This window comes from Podarcis gaigeae, assembly GCF_964106915.1.
Source record: "Podarcis gaigeae genome assembly, chromosome: 8".
NCBI lineage: Eukaryota > Metazoa > Chordata > Lepidosauria > Squamata > Lacertidae > Podarcis > Podarcis gaigeae.
In genome coordinates this window covers 54,480,338-54,500,482 of record NC_139684.1, presented here as the reverse complement: position 1 = coordinate 54,500,482, position 20,145 = coordinate 54,480,338, and the positions used below count along the sequence as shown (strand labels likewise).

At 45.9% G+C, this 20,145-nt stretch overlaps 2 protein-coding genes across 4 annotated transcripts in view; both read left to right on the top strand.

Moving 5' to 3' along the window:
* The first annotated feature begins 54 nt into the window (after positions 1-54).
* RFWD3 (ring finger and WD repeat domain 3) lies at positions 55-13,081 on the top strand. 2 transcript variants are annotated; one of them, XR_014567267.1, is made up of 12 exons: positions 55-1,731; positions 3,993-4,201; positions 5,368-5,459; positions 5,557-5,760; positions 6,763-6,854; positions 7,366-7,480; positions 8,552-8,780; positions 8,925-9,075; positions 9,305-9,481; positions 10,200-10,414; positions 11,022-11,321; positions 11,386-13,081. XR_014567267.1 is itself a non-coding variant. In XM_083751427.1 (12 exons), the coding sequence occupies exons 1-12, from the start codon at positions 1,439-1,441 to the stop codon at positions 11,982-11,984; spliced, it is 2,139 nt and encodes a 712-aa protein (XP_083607553.1). In that variant the 5' UTR covers positions 797-1,438; the 3' UTR covers positions 11,985-13,081. The 2 variants fall into 2 exon arrangements, 1 of the variants encoding a protein (XP_083607553.1); XM_083751427.1 differs by having other exon boundaries at positions 797-1,731; positions 11,022-11,239; positions 11,841-13,081.
* Positions 13,082-15,025: 1,944 nt separating this feature from the next.
* The window catches only part of GLG1 (golgi glycoprotein 1), a 64,219-nt gene continuing 59,099 nt past the window's right edge, over positions 15,026-20,145 (top strand). For both annotated transcript variants that reach the window (XM_083751396.1, XM_083751397.1), the window contains exon 1: positions 15,026-15,476. In XM_083751396.1, the coding sequence (XP_083607522.1) occupies positions 15,078-15,476 (399 nt within the window). In that variant the 5' untranslated portion in view covers positions 15,026-15,077. The remainder of the gene's footprint in view (positions 15,477-20,145) is intronic.

The window sequence follows — 20,145 nt, the reverse complement described above, 5'->3', positions numbered from 1 at the left end:
AGAGGGCAATCAAAATAATGTCCTATGAGAAAAGACTAAAACGAGTTGGGGGCGGTTGACCTTGAGCTGGCCTCCCGTGCAAATTTTTCTGCTACTCGCCCCTAACCTATTTTTGGCATCAGCAACAACAATAAAAATAAAATAATTACAGTAGCACTGGAGTGGATAGAGCCCAATGCTCTGATGGAAATGCTGCAATGATGGGTGCCAATCTGAACTTTTTCTTTGGTTTATTTCTGGAGATCATGGCATCAATGCAGTGGGCATAACTTGATATAAAAACCCCCATTATGAACTGTAGTGATTCTGGTACTATTCCTTACCTTAAACATGTCTTGGAATGTATGAGTAAGTACCCTGAAATCTTAACACTTAATCTAAAGATCAGCACACTAATCTATGCTACCAGCAAAGTTTGATTATCATCTGTAGGAAAAAAACGAAGTTCTGCAGACAACGGAATCTTCTTCCAGAGGGAAAGTCATGATTCAAGAAGCATGCAAGATAATTGGTTAGCTATTTATCACTAAAGTCATGTCCTGTCAGCATCAAACTTAGCAAGGTAAACAGAATAGTAAACAGAAATAGACAAAGGTACAAAATGGAATAAAGATGTTATAGCACACACTCATCTGGGAAGACCCCTCGCTTCTCCATATGGTGATATTGACCCAATATTTTGCAGGTTTTCAATTGTTGGGTTGCTCACATGCTTCAGCTGAACCCCGTTTTTGCTTTAAAATCTCAAGGACGGGTTTCAAGTCTCGCTGGACCATGGACCAAGTAATTGGGGCGGGGGAGGGGGAGAGACCTTAGCCTTGCTGGTACAGGCTATAATTGATCGGGAACGTGACAGGTTCAGCTTGGTTCTGAACAGATAATACCCTTCCGCTCCCTTTTCTCATGAAACTTCTAGTGTGGGTTTGTGGCATTAATATCTGAGCCAGAAGAAGGGCCGACATTTATCTTTGCTTGTACAGTACAATGCACTGCGGTGAACTATGGTAAAATTCTGCATTTTCCCCATTGTATGCTGTGAAGAGCTGTCACTTGACGCTTCGGGTCAAAAACCGGAAGTCCCGCCCCGCCTATGGCTATTGCAGTTGTCAGTCTTTGAACCCTTTCTGCTCATGCACCTTGCCATTTGCGACCTCAACTTTTCCCTTCCGCTCGCAGAGGGCGGGGCCCTTCAGAAGCGTTTCCCACCCTCTCCAAAATTGACAGACGTATAGCCCAATGGAAATGCGACGTACGCTCCGCTCTGTCCCAATAGGAGCCGAAGCCTGCTTTCGCGCTCGGCCTTTCGCGGCTGAACGAGCAACCAATAGGGGCCGCGGGAGCTGGAGGCGGAGCAGCGGCGGGGCGCTCGAGCGACTGCAGTTGAGGGAGAGTCAGGCCCGGACTCCTGGGTCCCTTCCCTCCCCTCTGAGGGGAGGACATGTCCCACCAGGAAGCGATGGACGTGGACTTTGCGCCGGCGGTCGAGGAACCCGAGTCGCCAGCCGCCGCCGCAAGCCGCCTTCAGGAACCGGCCGCGGCAGACGGGGACGCCTCGACGTCTGGGGCGCCTCGGCCGGCGGCTTCGCGCTCTTCATGGGGCGCCTTCGTTGGGGAGCGCGAGTCGCGGAGGCCGCCGCCGCCTCGAGCCAGGAGGAACCCGCCTCGGCAGCAGCAGGGACCGCGCGCCGCCTCAGCCGCCGCCTCCTCCTCCCAACGGGCCTCCCGAGCCAGGTGAGGAGGGGCGGGGGAAGGGCTCGGATCCTGTGGGGAGCTTCTCAGAGTGACCATGGGGCTGGGGGAGGGGAGCCCCTCGGAAACGGGGCTGAGCGTAGTGGGCCCCGCGGAGGAGGGAAAAGGTGCCTGTCGGAGCGAGGCAGCGGGGGAAAGTGCTGGAGGGAGCTGGGGATTGTAAACAAGAGGCCTTTCGCGTTCCCTACCCTGGGGAAGGAAGGCTGTTAGGCTTCTCGGGCGCAGGTGGCTGTCAGAACGGAGGAGGAGGAGGAGGCGGGTCCTCGGGAGCCAGGGAGTGGATTCTGGGGTGGGTGAAGGGAAGGGGGGCCTTTCGCAGGGGTTGTGGATTTTGTGAATCTTGCGGGGTGGGGTGGTGGAGGTACCTGTGGGTCATGCCTGTGGGTATGTGAGTGAGTGGAGGGGGTACCTGTCAGAGCAAGGAGGGTTGCTAAGCGAGGGAAGGAAGTGTGTGAGTGTGTGATGGTCACAGAAGGAGCATCTCAGAGCCAGGGGATGGATCGTAGGGTGTGTGCGTGAAGGAGTGTCTGTCACAGTGGGGGAGTAGAGATCCTGGGGGAACACATGTCAGAATGGGGGTGGCGGCATGGAGCCTGCAGGGTTGGTCGTTGGAGCAGCAGATGGGTTCTGCGAGGATATGTGAAGGTGGTGTCTGTTGGAGCACATGCTGAAGGCAGCTGGTATTTGTAAACAAGAGGCCCCTCACATTTTCTCTCTGTGTTCCTGAAGGGGAATAGGCTACACCACTGTCATAGTGTAGTAGTAGAGCAAATAGGCATAGGCAGGATTTTTTTGAGGGGGGGGGGTATCTTTTTGTTAGGGGGGCAGAACAGAGTTACCTGCAGTGCAAATGGTCAGTTAAGTATTTCTATTTATTTACTTGATGTAGTGGGGGACAGCTGCCCCCTGCACCCCACCTGGCTATGCCCATGGTAGAGCATGTGCTTTGTTGTGATAGAAATTGTGATAGCCAGGTGCATTTTTCTACTGGCATGGGTCCAATTGCAACCACGTGGTTGCCAGGTTGGCAACTAACATCTTCATCTGGCTGGCATCAACAGCTTTCTTAAGTAGTAGGTCAGCAAAAGAGCTTGCTTATTACATTTATATCCCATCCTTTTCTCCAAGGAGTACATGGTTCACCCCTCTCCTACAGTGACCCTGTGAGGTAGGTTAAGAGGCTGTGACTGGCCCAAGGTCACCCAGTGAGCTTCATGACTGAGTGGGGATTTGAACCTTGATCTCCCATGTCTTAGTCCAACACTCTAACCACACTGGCTTCCTTGAGTCCTCCTGCTATGGGGCAGCTATATAAAATAAGTAGACTTCTGAAAGGTTTAGAAAGGAGGTACCAGGTGGGGTTGAATCCTTGGTACGCACTGTTGGCTCCTATTGGGGGTCAATGTTGCAGTGGGGGAAGCGGGCTTCTCAGACCCAGAGAAGGGGATATTGAGTGTTTGTGAAGAGAAGCTGCTGCCTGTGAGGAATGGATACTGCAGATGGGGGCCTGTTCGAGTGGGGGGTCAGATCCTGCAAAGTTGGTCCCTGACAGAGTGAATGAGAGAGGTGGATCCTGGGTGTGTGTGAGGTGAGCATCTGTCAGCGGGAGGGTTGATCTTCCAAGGAGGTTCCTGTTGGGGGGGATCATGAGGGAAGCAGATCCTGGAGACAGCTGATATTTGTAAGCTGGCTTCTAGATAAACTCATGTGATAGGCGTGGGGCTTTAGTTTGGTGGTGGAGCTTGTGTTTTGCCTACAGAGTAATTTGCTTGTTTCATGTGTTCTCTACCCAGCTCTCAGAGTAACTTTCAGTTAAAAAAACAAAACTCCAGCCCCTGCCCTCATAATTTACCATCTAAAGACTTAGCACCAAAAAGAAAGGGATGGGGAAGCAAACCCAAATGCCCATTTTGTACAAGGACCTGCTGGGATGGGAGATAGTTGAGGGAGAGAAGATGCACTTCACAGAATTGGGTGGAAGGATGAGCATTTGTTGTAGGAATTTGTTGAGCTACGCTTGGCTACAGAGTTGCTAGCTCAACTTACAGAGCAATGTTAATGTTGATGGAAGGTAGCACATTATGAAAAGTTGGTTTAGAATCTAATGAAAAGTTGTGGCTTCTGAGGCAGAGGGGGAAAGAGAGATGTGTAAATTATTGAACTTTGTGGCTTGGAAATGGGTGGGTCATGTTCTTCTTTCCATCTTACATTTTCTAATGGAAATTTATGCTTTGGATGTTCAGGTCCACAGCACCATTAGACAGTTATTTCCAGATCAACAGGACACAAGCGACAGCAGCATCACACATCCTAGCAGGTCACAGTGGGAACAGCTCAGATGAAACTGTGGTTCTAAGTGATTCTGAGAGTAACAGCAGCAGCAGCTCCACTGAGGAGGAAGAGGAGACAGTGGGTGCCCTTGAGGAGGCATCTGGGCCAGCCAACTTGGGAGGTTTGTATTGGTTCTTTAAAGGGGCCTAAAACTTCAGAAATGGCTCGTGATGCATTGCCTACCTTTGACCACAACCATCTATTTGTTTACAGTCATACCTCGGATTGTGAACGCTGCGGGTTGTGCGTTTTCGGGTTGCGGGCCACATCAAACCCGGAAGTACCAGAACGGGTTACTTCCAGGTTTCGGCACTTGCGCATGCACAGAAGCATAAAATGACGTCATGTGCAGAAGTGCCGAATCACGTCATGCGCCTGTGTACATACGGCGCTGCAGGTTGCGAATGTGCCTCCCGCACAGATCACGTTTGCAACCCGAGCTATGACTGTATTCATTACCTTCTGCTTAGGGCAGCTTACTTCAAAGGGTATGACAATTGAATTTTCATAACAACTCTGAGAGGTAGGCTAGGTTGGGAGAAGATGACTTGGGCCTGACCATACCATTTATTTCATGACTGCAGAGACTTGAACCAAGGCCAGACTTTGCCACTGTATCCTGCTGTCTTTGAATAATTGAAAGCTGTTTTCTGATCTTTGTATAAACCTTGTTAAATGTCAAACTGAGGTTCTGTTATGCAAATAGGCATGCTTATTATTATTTTATTTCACACATACACAAAAAGGGTTTCACAGAGGAATTTTGAGAAGGGGTTTATAGGGGAGATTCAGGTACCATATACATTTTATTTGTGCATTGTATTCCCTTTTCTGAACAGCAAGAGAAGGTTGGAGGTTACCGGTATTTAAAAAGAGCAGATGAGGATAGTAAAAATGCAGGAACAAAGGTGGGGCATCTTGGGAAATGAGGGAAGAAAGGAAGGTTGAAGCAAACCAGTTGTGAACATAGGTGGAAGGGGATTGTGCTGGGAAGCCACCATTGGAATTTGCAGAGGGTGTCTTGCTGGCTGAGTTATTTTACTATTTTCTTACAAGTTATTTTTTTTTTAATTGCCTCCTGTTAACATAGTTTGAAGGATTATCTTGGTGAAAAAGCTGCTCTCTTTTCTCTTTTTTTCTTAGACAGCAGTGGCTTTGTGTTCAGTCACTTTGAACTTCCCTTTTAAATGCTAACAATTTGTTACTGAGTTTTTGTTTATGTGACACTAATTACAACCTGTCCCCATCTCTTCCTATATTAATTATTCCTTTGTTTCTCCCCTGCAGTTTCTGATGCAACCCAAATGGAGCCTTCTGGAGGGGATTCTGTTGGGCCAGAGCATCCTGATGCTAGAGGTGCCACTGCCCTCCAGAAGAAGGTACGAATGATTTGGTGTGTGCTATGGAGGGTGTGCAGCCAATTAAGATAAACCAAGATTGCATTTGCTTGACCTTTTCCATGTTCTCTTGTTTCAGACAACTCCATTAAAGAGAACTCACCTAGCGGCTCCTCTGGCTCCTCTGGGTGAGGAAGAGGAGAGTGGAGATACCTGTGCCATCTGCTTTGAAGAGTGGACAAATGCTGGGGAGCACCGTCTTTCTGCACTGCGGTGTGGTCATCTCTTTGGCTATAGCTGCATTGAGAGGTGGCTGAAGGGACAAGTGGGCAAATGCCCACAGGTAAAAGCTTTTGTTTCTTCTGTCTGATGCGTAACCTAAATCTTCCTCTTTGAAACCCATTTATTCTTTTCCTGTCCTTGGTAAAATTTGTGGGCAACAGTTATCTCCACATTATTTTCCTTTTTTCAATTCTCCCTTTCTGCATTACTTTCCATGCCATCTTCCTGTAAGCTCTTCCTCTTTTGGCTTGCCTTCTGTAGACCTTCTTGTGTTTTTCTTTGCACTCCCCTGAGCTGTGTTCCATTTTTTGGATGCCTTCTTCCTTGTTTTGGCACTCAAACACTTTAGTGGCACAGCACTTTAGCCAGCGTTGAGCACAGCAGGACTCCTCAAATCTGGGCTCTAGGAGTTGCAACAAGTTGTCCTTCCCTTTGGTCAAACTCTTCCTGTGAGATGAGTATTTTATCAGCATTTGGCAACTTACTGCCCTCCATATGTTTTGGACTGCAAATCCCCTATCAGTGCCAGCTAGCACAGATGTGCTGGTTAAGTCTGAATGAAGTTATGTAATCCAAAACTTCTGGAGGACACCAAGTTGGCAGCAGCTGCTGTACATCATATTTGGTGACAGAGCAGTGGTAGAACTTCCACCTGAGACAATGGGATTTTTGAGGGGGGGTAGTAAGGTGCTGTTTACCTTTTTAAGTAGTTGTCTTTGCTTTGTTGGCTAAGTTCAGGATTTTGCCTGGGATCAGTCAGGTCAACAAGACTACCTGTCGGCACAAGGAAACTTTGAGAAGAGATGCTTGGGCATGATGTTGAGCAGGTCACTTTTGCATGTTTGGGGGAGTCCCACTGATTGTTCTGGAGAATTACTTGAGATAAGGGGAGTCTCTCAGCAAGCCAACACTGTGCATTCATCCCTGCTTTTGCAAAGAGATCTATTTGAAAAGCAGTATCACCACTTGGTTTGTGTAGCAGTCATGAGAAATTAATAGCAGCATGGTAAATGTCCTTCATAACCAATAAATTGGCTTATGTTCACATTTTTTCATTTTTTAGTGTAATAAGAAAGCCAAGCGCTCGGATATAGTAGTCCTTTATGCACGTACCCTGAAAGCGCTGGACACCAGTGAACAGGAACACATGAAAAGGTATATACTCACAACTTTCCTCCTATAAGTTTGAGGGTAGCAGTACCTGGCATAAACACCTGTCTTGGCAAACTGTCACTATGCCTCAGCTGAGTCAGATGAGCATCTGTGTGATTGGAGAAGATACTTGTGTCCTAACCCTAGGCTTTAGTTCAAGACCTTGCTTTGTTACACTTGTATTAGGTAGGTATGATAGGTACAGTGTTTGGATGTCCCTGTGTTTGGATGTCCCTGTGAAGATATATGCCTGCTTCTGTAACTTTTTTTTTCTAGTATATATATTTAAGATAAAATGAGATGCATTTTCTATTGAATCTCTCATGGTTATTCTGAAATTGAAGTATTACTATTTAAATGTCTCTGTCTAAATTCAAGAGACTGTTATTATGTCTCTAAAAGTTTTTGGGTGGCAGGAAAATGGAACAGAAAACGAATTCTTCTCATCAGTGGGAGAGAGATGGGTTGGCTCATGAGCTTCCTTAATTGCATCTGTTGTACTTTCCTCCTGCAGCTCTTTAGAGAAGGAGCAAATGCTACGAAGGAAGGCAGAGCTGGAATCCGCACAGAGCCGCCTCCAGCTGCAGGTCTTGACAGATGAATGCAGTAAACTTCGGCAGCAAGTTCAGGTAGGTTTAGCTGTATCCTGTTCATGCAGAACCTTCTAAATCCCCTTCCCATGTACAAGAAAATGAAATGTGCTATCTTCATGGCCTTTTCTTTCACTCTCTGCTAATGATGGACAAGATAATAGGACACCCCAGTTCACTGACCCCAACTCTAGGGGGCCCTGGGTGGCACGGCACCCACAACTTTTTGTGGGTGCTTAGCATCCACACCGTGGGGTTCCAGTGCAATCTCTGAGGTGACGTGCGAGGCCCTGCCAGGCTTCCAAACGTGATTTCTGGTAGAAACGTTCTGCTGATGTAACATGACATCATGGTGTAATGTTACATCATGGGTGCCATTGGGCACCCAAAATCTGGGGCCCAGGTCGTCACCCTGGCCCAGTTTCATTCCTTGCTTTGAGTTTGTATGTCAAAGCTTGTGATCTGGGGAAAGGAGTCACAAAAACATTCCAAATCAAAACTCTAATCTGGTAAATTTTATATACCCTCAGTGAATTTATATAACTCAGAAAACTTCCAGAGCAGTATTCCAGAGCACAAAAAAATCTGAATGGGGACCCACACAAGACATCCCCTGCCATACCCCCAGAGACAACCTCTCAAAACAGTTCTGAGACAGCGCTCTTCTTTGTCCCAGCCTGCATCTTCCAGACACTCATCACATCAATACATGGAGAGGAAACAGACACAGGAAGGAATAGAAATTGTATCTTGCAGGAAATAGTGAAAAAACTAAGGCAAGCTCAGCTAAGGAACCACCTTGCAGAATGAAAAGTGGCAAGTTGAAGGGTAGGATATCCCAGCTATATTTTAGCTGGGGGATGAGATGGTTGAAGGGCTTTTGCATTTGGTGTATTTCTTTTCTGTGACAAAGTTTTTGTTTCAGAATTTATAAACCACTCTACATGCAAAAAATAGCCAAGTTGTATACAAAAGCAGTAAAGAAACAACAACCCTGAACAAGTTGTTCATGACTTTTACTACTGTTCTGCCTGTGGAAACATCCAGTGCTCTCGGCTCCACACATACCGTACTTTCTTTGCCTCATTTTTCCTGCTTTCCATTCTATAGGAATTAAAGGCCCTGATGGCTCGCCACAACACCCTATCCTCTCAGCAGCCCAGCAACTCTCGCTCATGCTTTCCAGGCTGCCTCTCCTCCAGCCAGGGCCAGCACAAGTACCACTTTGAGAGGGCCACCCTAGTGTCTCAGGTGGGCAACTGCCGGGTTATGGCATACTGCGACCCACTGAGCTGCCTTGTAGTGTCACAGCCATCTCCACAAAGCACCCTCATTCCTGGTGAGTTGCCTGCTGAAGCAAGTCCCTAAGTTTTATGATGGTAATGGTTTTTTCACTGCCTTGGTCAATCAAGAGGACAGACATTGCAGCATTTGGACTCTAGCAGGGTGGGCTTTCTGCTGATCAGTTTGCTTTGTGTCTCAGGCTGTGGAATTAAGATGATGAGTGCTGTCAACTCAAAGAGCAGCCAATATGTCCCCATCCACAGCAAGCAGATCCGGGGCTTGGCTTTCAGCAACCGTGCAGATGGCTTGCTCTTATCTGCTGCTTTAGACCATACCCTCAAGCTTACCAGGTGAGTAGTGATGGTTATGATGCCTGCTTCCTTTCTCTGTGGTCCAGGAGATTGTGTTAGGATCTTATTTTGGAAATATTGCCTGGCTCCTGCAGAGCAGCTTTGTCTGAACTGTGCTGTTCTGCCCACAACTGGGTATTTGCTGGATAGCGTGGGCCATGTGCAGAAGTGCCAAGGTCCTCAATGGGAGACCGCTTTGATATGTAAAGCTCTGCTAACTTTCCCTCAGCTTGACTACAAACACCGTTGTGCAGACATACAATACTGGTCGACCTGTCTGGAGCTGCAGCTGGTGCCTGGATGACACCAACTATGTCTATGCTGGCTTGGTCAATGGCTCTGTCTTGGTGTATGACCTGAGGGACACAAGCTCTCATGTCCAGGAGCTTGCTCCACAGAAATCCAGGTATCGCTTTCCTGCTTTATACAGTTAGGTTGTCCTTTGAACATATGAATTAAGACTGTAGAGGACTTTGAAGCAGATGAAGGATGATCAGTGCTTGTAGAACTTTACAATTTTCACACCAAGTGTTACTGGTATATCTTTCCTGGCACAGAATTTGAGGAACACTACCTTTTACTCTGGTTGCTGGTTACCTCCCCACTGTAACCCAGAATGAAGACCTTTGAGAATGGCGTAATGGCAGAGGTTTAGCTTGATAAACTTGTCTGGGACCCATTTCCAGTCCTTAATGCATTGCACTAAGACTTCTCAGAATGTGTATTTTTCAATCAGTTCTGTGGATGAGGAATAGGAATGAACATTGGGTGAGGTAAGCCCTGGAGAGATTGTCATACTTGCAATGTTGCTTGCAGTGATTGACTTCTACCTTGTTCTTTTCTGGGGTTGTGAACAGTCATGGTGATATGGAGCTCAGTTTGTTTCTTACTCAGAAGTCAATTGTGCAGTGTTCAGTGGTGCTTGCTCAGAGGTAAATATTAATAGGATTTCAGTCATAGCACCAGTTCTTTTGGCCAGTGGTATGTAGAAGTGAGAGTGATTCTCCAGTTCTCTTTGAAATCCTTCCTTACTCATGCTCATTCAGATTCACAACAGTAAATGGGTAGGGAAAGTGGAATGGTTTGACATTGTTGGTTATTGCTCTTTCCTCTGTCCCTCACAGGTGCCCTGTGGTATCCTTATCGTATCTTCCCCGAATGGCCTCTGCCTCACTGCCCTATGGTGGACTGGTATCTGGGACACTGGAGGGAGCCTGCTTTTGGGAACAGAAGGCCAGTGGCTCTTACCGGCCTCACCACCTCCTTCTGGAGCCTGGAGGTTGCATTGACCTTCAGACAGAGGCCAGCACACGGCACTGCCTTGCAACATTCAGACCCAGTAAGTTGTGATGTGTAGACATCAGGGCAGGGCTATTTTTATGCAGTGTTGGGATTCCTTTCACCCTAAATGTGGACACAGTTACAACTGTGTGGACAGAAACCACTTACCATATTTGTTGTTGGCGTCTCTTGCACACACATTAAAAGAGAAGAGGATACCTCTGGCCTGCATCTAAAGTGCTGCACCAGTTATTCTGTACCCCAGTCTCCCCAAATCTTTTCAAGATGATGGGGCACAGAGGGTGCAGTCTCCTATCCCCAAATACAATATGGATCTTTTATGGGAGGCATTATTTCCACCCCGGTGAAGGGTAAGTGCCAACTACTTCAGGAGTCTATCCCTCCCTAGAACTTTGCAGCTCCCAAGAGGGACCTTCTGTGCAGTATGAGCCCTCCTGCTTCCGTGGGATGACATGCAAGGAAGGGATTGTGAGTGAGTAGTATCCTAAGGAAATGGGGTAGTTGCCATGAGCGGTGAGTGAAGCGGTCAGGCAGTGGCCTCTGGGCTGCACTTAAACCAGAGTACAGTGTTTTGTCTTGATACCTTCCTATGATACCTTGATACCTACCTGTCCCCTGGAAAGCTCTTCACTTTCATCCCACAGATAGAAACAATAACTGTTTACGGTGTGTGGTGATGGAGCTGACCTCTACTCAGCTGACTGATGGGACTGAGGATGTGATCTGTTCATGTCGTCCAGTTCAAACTCTTACTGCAGGTCCATCGTGCAAACTCCTGACCAAAAATGCCATCTTCCAGAGTCCTGAAGATGATGGTAGTATTCTTGTGTGTGCTGGCGATGAAGCATCAAACTCTGCCATGGTACCATTTTTTTGTTCTTTGTTGTAGGAGTAGGACGTTGTGTTCTGCTCTGTGTTAATAGTCTAAAATGCTGGAAGCTTTGGTGGTGGTTAGGGTACTTGAGTAATTGTTTTCCTATGTTTTTAAGGCTATGTAGCTTCAAAGAGCTTAATGCCGGGTTGGTCATTGAGAAAAGACTTGAGCCCTTGTTCTAGTGAAAATTCTGTTTTGAGACACTGGTAGAACCTGTATCTGCCTCTTTGGAGCCATTTCCATTATATGGACATGGGGCTCTCTTGTCCTCCCTCTTCTCACTTTCCTTGAGGCTTGACTCTGGGTATGGACATGCATGTTTTCTGTGCCAGGGCTGCAACCACTCCTCCTTGTACACAGGGAGCGCCAAAGAGGGATGTCCTCAGCATTACACCACGAATCACTTGCTCACTCTGAATCCACCCAAAATGTGTGGTGATGTTTGGCTGCTTGCCAATGTATGGGAAAGTAACAGTTCAATACTTTTGTAACTGGTCTCCTTGCTACATCCCAACTAGTAACAGCTAGAGTTGTATTTTTATGCAACAGGATTCCTGATAAGCTGTGACTCTATTTGTTTATCCTGCAGCTCTGGGATGCAGGGAGTGGCTCCCTGCTGCAGAAACTTCCTGCTGACCTTCCTGTGTTAGATGTCTGCCCTTATGAGGTGAACCGCAACAGCTTCTTGGCTACTTTGACAGAAAAGATGGTGAAGATCTACAAGTGGCAATGACTGTCTGCTGCATGCTGCCCCAATGAGCTACTCTCTGAACTGAGCCAATTTCCCACAAGCCAGCTCTGCTGCTAACTGGATTCTAGCTGCCTTGAGTGCACCCTGCCAACATTGCTGCACAAGCAAAATCTTGCTCCTTAGAACAGCTCTCTCCCATGCCCAGCCCACACATTTGTTCCTTTTTAAGATGAGGTGGATTTTTGTTTCCACCTCATCTTAAAGGAAACCACTTTTACCTTATTGTGGACCGTGTGCTTTTCTGGCTTTACTGCCTAAGCAGATTACGGGGCCCTTCTGAGAAAAAAATTGGCTGCCAGTTTATATTTCCTGGAAATTTACCATTGACCTTGGATGAAGATCATGATCTCTGCTCTTCTTGTGATTTTGGAGGCTTGTGACATGGGCAATACTCCTTTGGTAGAAGACTGCTTAAATTTCTGTTTCAGCCCATCTCATAAAGAAGATGGGACCTTGTCTGAAGTGAGCTGTTCAAGTTATATCTCTGGACCATGACTGGGCTTGGTAAAAGGTGGCGGTGAAATTGGCTGCTAAAATACATTGTGAATAAGAAAATATAATTGTGGCCTGATGAAGAATGGGCAACTTCAGGTATAAATATGCTCCTGTAAGACTTCCTATAGACCTCCATTGAGAACTGGGCAGAGTGCTGTGCCTGACAGATCATTGGGAGTTGAAACATGAAGCAATTCCAGAACTCTACCAACTCTATTGACAGAAAAAAAACCATTTGCTGGGACTGTTGGTGATTCATCTTCTGCTATAAATTAAAATAGGATCAAATATTTCATGTATGTGTTCTTGCCCAAGGCTAGCAATCAAGAGAGTGATGCAAATTGCAAGACCAATATTAGGGTTGTTGTTTTTTTTACTTTACCTGAAGCCCGTAGAAATCACACCATTGTGTGCTGCCTGAACTGATGGGTTACTATACAGAATTACAGAACAACATTTCTAAAGTTTAACTGTATGGCCCATTTGTCTAAAAATGTACATGTTTCCATTGAACTGTGCTTTGTGTGTGTGAGATACTACTTTTATATGCAACAGGAAGAATAAAGAATGTTTAATATATACAAGAGGAAGAATGTTTAATATCTCTGGCTTTCTCCAAATGGCAAAACCCTCCATTGCAATGTTAAATTGCTGTTTGCACTGCCTCACAAGCAACTGCAATGTTTGAGATATAAATATAGGATCCTCTAAATGCCAAATAAGTCCTGAAGTTTGGGTTAGTGGATCCAATATGTTGTGGTAATTATGATATATGATTGGGATATTTCCATGTAGCAAGGTAATCATGTAGCAAGCTAATCTACCAGAGTTTGGAACAACTGTGAAACTTACCTAGTTTGCTGAAAGGTGGCTGCATAGTCTCCACTCTAAATGACAGAGTGAATTCAATGTTTATCTTGGGTGAAAGGCAGGCGTGGTGGTGTTTCAGGGTCTCCCTCCCAACTGTGCTGTTCTTGTATATCTGGGTGGGGAAGGGCAGCAGCGAAGTTGGAACTGTACTGGTGCAATGGTAAAGCCAATTGAGTGTCTGAAACCACTCGCCATTTGGAATTCGAGGTACACTGAACATATCTTTTAATTACAGTGGTACCTCGGGTTATAAACGCTTTGGGTTACAAACTCCACTAACCCGGAAGTAGTACCTCAGGTTGAGAACTTTGCCCCAGGATGAGAATGGAAATTGTGCAGTGGCAGCGGGAGGCCCCATTAGCGAAAGCGTGCCTTAGGTTAAGAATGGTTTTGGGTTAAGAATGGACCTCTGGAACGAATTATGTTGTAACCCAAGGTACCACTGTACTATGTAGTAGTCGTACTCTGGACCATTAAAGTGTTGATACAGGAATTCAGCTCAGTATTTGTGTTGCTGAGTTTCTAAAGCATAACTGCTGGCCTAAGCCTCAAAGAGGCTTACTTACAAATAAAGATAGTTTAATCTCAAATAATATAATTTACCAATAATTTACCAACAACAAGGGTAGGACCTGCAGTAACGCCATGTTCTTTCCTTTCTCTGTAATGTGTGGGTGGCTTCAGTATCGTTACCTATGTAGAGAAGTCAGGTAGACGGGATAACATTTACTATTACTATGACTACTATTGTGTTCCTGTTATTTATTATTATTATGTGTGTTTATATCCCACATTTTTCTACAAGCTCATGGTGGTCTACATAGTTCTTCCCCTCTAAATTTTATCCTCACAACATCTCCCTGAAGTAGGTTAGGCTGAGAGTGAGTGTTCGAGATTGCCATCTGAGCTTCCTTGGTGACTGGGGATTTCAACCCTGGTCTCTGAGACTAAATACACTAGCTCTATATAGCAAGGTAGCATACAAAATAGAGTAAAAACAACTAAAAGCCGTTAAAACCAACACAAAAACTAATAGAATATGATTTTTAGTAGTAGTATAGAATGGCCAACCTTTGCAGAATCATATTCATCCTGGCTGGGAAGGTGTTTGCTGCATTAGCCACAGGTTATGGCATTTGTATGACTTGTGAGCAAAGAATGTGTGCAAAAACTACTCCCACGGCACTTAAAGTACAGATAAGGAAGTTCCATTGAGCCTTAGGCAATTTGCTGGGCACACAGTTCAGCTTGCACAGAAAATAAGATTACTGTGTACACACACACACACACACACACACTGTATATACAGTAATCTTAACTTGATAAAAATAAGTGGTCTTGCTGTTATGGGCAAGAAAGAATTTCCTAAAAATTAGAATAACTTTAGGGGAAAGTTAGAGGGTCGGGGTGTATGACGAGAGAGATAGGCGACAGAGGAAAGCGCCATTCCAGTTCTTTTCCCTGAAAGACCTGCCAGTAGGTGTCGCGCCGCTCTCCGACAACCAACCCTTTCCTCTGGCTAGGTGGTGACGTCACCGGCCTCGCTCTGCTCGCCGCGGCGACGTCGCCGCCGTCCTTACGCACTCCGAGAGGCGGTGGGCGTGACTGCCAGTGCCGTTGGCGTTGCGCGCGCAGTCTGCGGCGGGCGGGGCCTAAGGCAGCGAGGCCGGGCCGGGCCGAGCGGAGCTGAGGAGAGGAGTCGCATCCAAGATGGCGCCGTGCGGACGTGTCCCGGCCCGGAGACGCGGGCCGGGCCCTCTCCTCGCCGCCCCTTTCCTCTGGCTGCTCGTGGCTCTCGGGTCAGCCCGGGCACAGCAGGAAGGCGGGGCAGCGGCGGTCGGGGCCGCCCAGGGGTTTCCGGGGCAGCAGCCGGCGGCCGTAGGGGGATTGGGGGGCCAGCCGCTGCCTCAGTTGGGGCTGGGAGCACTCCCGGGTGGCGGCGGAGGCGGAGCTGGGGGTGGCCGTCTGCCCCGCGGGGGCTCCTCGGCGGGAGGCGGCTGGAAGCTGGCGGACGAGCCGGTGTGCCGCGAAGACGTGACCCGCGTCTGCCCCAAGCACAGCTGGGCCAACAACCTGGCCGTCCTCGAGTGCCTGCAGGACGTGCGGGAGGTGAGCGGGGCGGGGAGCCCCTCCTAGCTGGTGGGGAAACTGAGGCCAGGGAGGTCGGGGGAGGGCTTCGGGGCAGTGGACCCCCATAGAGCAACTTTTTTGCGGCGGGCGGCTGCAGGGAGAGGCCAGCCCAGGTGCGGAGCAATGCACATAGCCTCTCCTGGCAATTTTAGGAAACCTGCATCTGACCCAGGTTTACCTCTGTCCTCCGTCACTCTCCGGTGTAACCAAGAAGTGGCGTCCAGGATGGAGGTCTGCGGCCAGGACCATGCGCGCATGCATAGCTCCTCCTGGCCTCGGTTGCCAAGAGTTAGGGAGCAAGTGCAGCCCCTTCGCCAGTAGCTCCCTTTCCCTTCTGGCGCAGGAGCAAATCCTTGTTTTCAAGGGAAAAGGCCGAAGGGCTGCACGGGAAAGCGAAGACACTTCTGTGGGCAGAGCCCGTTTTCTGGCTCAGGCAGGCCTGCCGACAGCGGTGTTGCCAATTTCTGGCATTCATAGTTTAAAAGAAAACGGGGAAAGGAGCAGAGAGAGAAAAACGTTGCTGTTTCAGGGAATTGGCCCAGATGAATATACTTATCATGATAGTCCACCCCCCCATTGTGATGTTCTTGAAGATAAAGCTTATGCTGGGTACTTTTTGAGTAGGGATTGTCTTTCGGTCACACCCTCGTGGCTGGTTGAGTTGTCTTAAAGTGAATCAATCCTGCTATTTCTATTCCAACAGAGGTAGACAGCTTGATCCTATAATTCAGGATTGGCAAAACTCCTTACCTGGCTGCCTCCTTACTTTGCTGCTTGCGACAAGAATTTCCTCTGTCCGTGGAGGGAGGCTTTTGTAAATACAAGAGCTTTCTTTTTCTTTCACGCACTGTGCCACAAATGACTAATATAGGTAGGTGTGTGTGCGGTCAGGCTAGTAACACTTGTGGCTTTTAATCATAAGTCAACTACAGGTTCACTTTAGCAGCTGTAGAGCAAATAATAGTTTGCAATTTGAGACGCGTATGGGAAAAGTAATTGATCTCTTGCCATAGGGAGTATGGCATTTTGTGTTGGGTCATTTGTGGGTCTGTTTTCAATATCAGCATGTAATATGCCTATTCTTGAAGCAACTTTAGGTTGACAATCTGTTTCCAGCTTCAGACTAGCTAGCTTGGCAGGAATGCATGAATTCAGAGTTACTGCTGATAGAAATTGTTGTAAGTTTAGCTGGAGTTACTAGATTGTTACACAAGTTATTGCTTGTAAACAGAAAAATTGGAACTGAGGAAGCTTCCTTATACTGAGTCAGATCATTGCTCTGTCTAGCTCAGTAGTGTCTACATTGACTGGCAGTGGGGTCTTGCAGGTTTTCATATAGAGGACATTTCCAGACCTACCTGGAGTTGCTGAGGACTGACCTTGCAAACTGTAGCACACAAAACAGGTGCTTTACCATTGCCTTATGGCCTGTCCTGTAGGCTGTTTAACTTGAAATTCTTATCTGTTTTTCTATGGTTCAATATAGGATGTATAAGTCTCAGAAATAACTTAACAACTGCTCATTGTCATTCTTTGAGATACCTTCTCTGAATAGAAATTAACCAAGTTTATTTTAGGTCTCTGTCTGGCTATTTCTGTGTGTTTTCATAAGAAGAGGGGGAAATTTTTAGGAAGCTCTAAGTTGGACATCCTGAGAACCCTAGATCCCAGTGCAACCTAAGTCAGTACAGGAGTGTTTCCCACAAACTTGTAAAGACTGTACAGTGGTACCTCAGGTTACAAACACTTCGGGTTACAGACTCCGCTAACCCGGAAGTAGTACCTCTGGTTAAGAACTTTACCTCAGGATGAGAACAGAAATCACGTGGTGGCGGCGGCGCATAAACAGCGAGAGGCCCCATTAGATAAGTGGTACCTCAACTTAAGAACGGACCTCCAAAACAAATTAAGTTCTTAACCAGAGGTACCACTGTACTCAGATACACTGTCCCATCGCATTAGAGCTACATTGGGCACTTCTGGCAATGCAATTGATTCTGGGAGAAGTCCAAGAAAGAGCACATCAGTTGAACCTTCCAACCCTGGTGAGAAAAGGTTGCTGGTTGTGAGATTTTGGGGGGATATATTTTAAAAGTGAACCCTCCACCAATATTTTAATGAAAGTATGTAAAACACTTATTTTGTGATTAAACTGTTTATAAACTTTTCTAAATAAATGACTGAAACATAGTTTGTTCTTTAAAGTGAGATTGTTTAGTTATTTAAATTAAAAGATAAAGAGCCCTAACAGTCATCTGATGCTGTGACATTAATATTGGATTTGAATTTTTGAATTCATTGTTTAGCATTGCATTTATAGATGGGTAAGTTCCTGGATTCAGAAAGTGTTTCACTTTCTGGCTGAGCCAAACTAAGTGAAGGCCATGTGAACGAATCACCATTCCCACTCATTCCCTCTTTCCTTCATTGTGATATGCAGTATTGCAGGGGTCAGGAGTTCTGTGTCACATTTGTGTATCCCTCCAACATCGTTCCTGGCTTGAACTTAAGCAATTAGACTGCATTGCAGGGCTGGATTGAGACACAGGAAGCATGCACAACCACTGATCTAATGGCCCAGCATACTTTTTTGATGCTGAGGAGTGGAAACAGGGTCCCATATTTGTCCCTCTGTGTGCAGGTGCTGTGCCTGAACAAGTATGAATAATGTCTGGATGGTTTCCTATCTCTTGGTGTCATTGCTTGGAGTGCAGTTCACAAACTGAACTTTGTGAGTTGACATTCATTGTCAATATATCTTCAGCATGAACAAGCATAATGCAGAACGTGGTGTGTATGCCTCTCTGGATTGTGGCCTATTTCTTACAATGTTTGTAGAGCTTTCAGGTATTTAAAGCACTTCACATTTATTAACTTGTAATCCTTACAACAACCTTGTAATATTACAGTATTATTATCCTCTGTAAAGCAGATAGATTGTGGTGGTGGGGGTGAAGTAGGTGACTAAGGCTGAGAGACTGGCTTGTTTAAGGCCACCTAGTGAGGTTATTCCAGAGGAGAGAATTGAACTAGGGATATTTGATTACTGATAGCTCAGTCTCTTAGTCATTATGCCTAACTAATTGTAGCTGACACTTGTCGAGTATTTATTGTACAGGTGTGCCCTTTAGTTCTCTGTATGAATGTGCTTTAAGATGTAGCAGTATCAAAGAAGTAAAGTTTCGTAAGCCACAGACATAACACTAGTTCTCCGCAGTCAAAACTCCTAGAGGGTGCTGCAGCCTTCATTGGAGGGGTGTGCAGAGTCAAAGTGCTTGCTCGTGTATGTCACAATATGTTATGTACTGATAATGGGTACATAATTAGCTAAATAGACAATTTTGTTGCTAAATTAATACTGTGATTTGTTGATTATATTATAGGGATGTCCACGCACACACCAGCAGCCACCTGCAATATAGAGATATACTCACCTTCCTTAAAGAATGGTTGCATGGGTTACTAAAATGTACTTGAAAAGTTTTGAATATTGTTAGACACATGGAGTTACTACATCCACATGATCACACTGGGGATTTCAGATTCCTACATCTGAGTAATTGCCTTTCTTTTAAATTTACAATTTTCTGATTTACCTGTATATTCTACTGAATCAGTAATGCTTACTCCAGATTGGTGTGCATAGTTTGTAAAACATTGCAGCTTCAATTTAGTAACATATTTTTGCAGTTTATATTGTTCCCACTCTGTGCTACATTGTACAAAATTATTTTATCATTTGTACAGCAATCCTATGCTGTATATACATGACTGTGTCTAAGGCCCATTGAACTAACTGGGACTTTCAACTGGGTTGTGCTGTAATCATTTTAATTTCATACCCCTTAATTTAAGGGGTGGGGACTAGGAACCCTTTTTCTATGACATAAAAACATTTAAAATGTTACATTCCTTTCTCACTTTCTTGTCTTGTATCATCAGTTAAAAATCCAATAGGTGAGTGAGAAATTAATGTAAGCAGACTTGAGTTGGAGATGTAGTGGTATGGCAGAAGCCTATTAGTTCATTCAGGACATTGAGATATAGCTCTGATTTCTGTTGGATGATACTGCCTCTTCTATGGTTTACAAGAGCTTTTAGAGCGAATAAAGATACTGATTGTTTGACAAGAGGTGACACTTCTGCTTGGATTCCTTGGAGGGCTGTCCTTCCCTTTTGCCTATTCCATTTAGAGCCTGGAGGTATAGATGCATTTGCATCCACTGTTAGAAACTGAGATATGAAAGCTAGGAGCTAAATGGCACCTTAAACCTAGGTTTTTGGCGCAACAACGGAATGTCTAGGCACACTTTTTTAATAACAGTACAAAGCTGAAAATGAATGAACTGCAGCTAAAATCTTATATTCATTTTTCACATGGTCGAGTCCTCATCTGAAGACTGCAAAAAACAAAGTCATGCTTCCCCTGCCTGTCCCCCTAATATTCTTAAGAGGGTCTCTTCTCCAGTCTTTAGAGAGTGGCTGGAAGTGGGGAGGCAGAAAAAGGTCCTCCTTTCCTTCTACTCTGCAGTTTTAATCTGAAATCTTAGGAGCAGTACTGCACCCAGAGCTCAAAAATTGCTCACGCTAATGAAATTCCATTTTGCAAAACATATCTAGAACAATGGGAGTTTTGAACGCTGTTCGC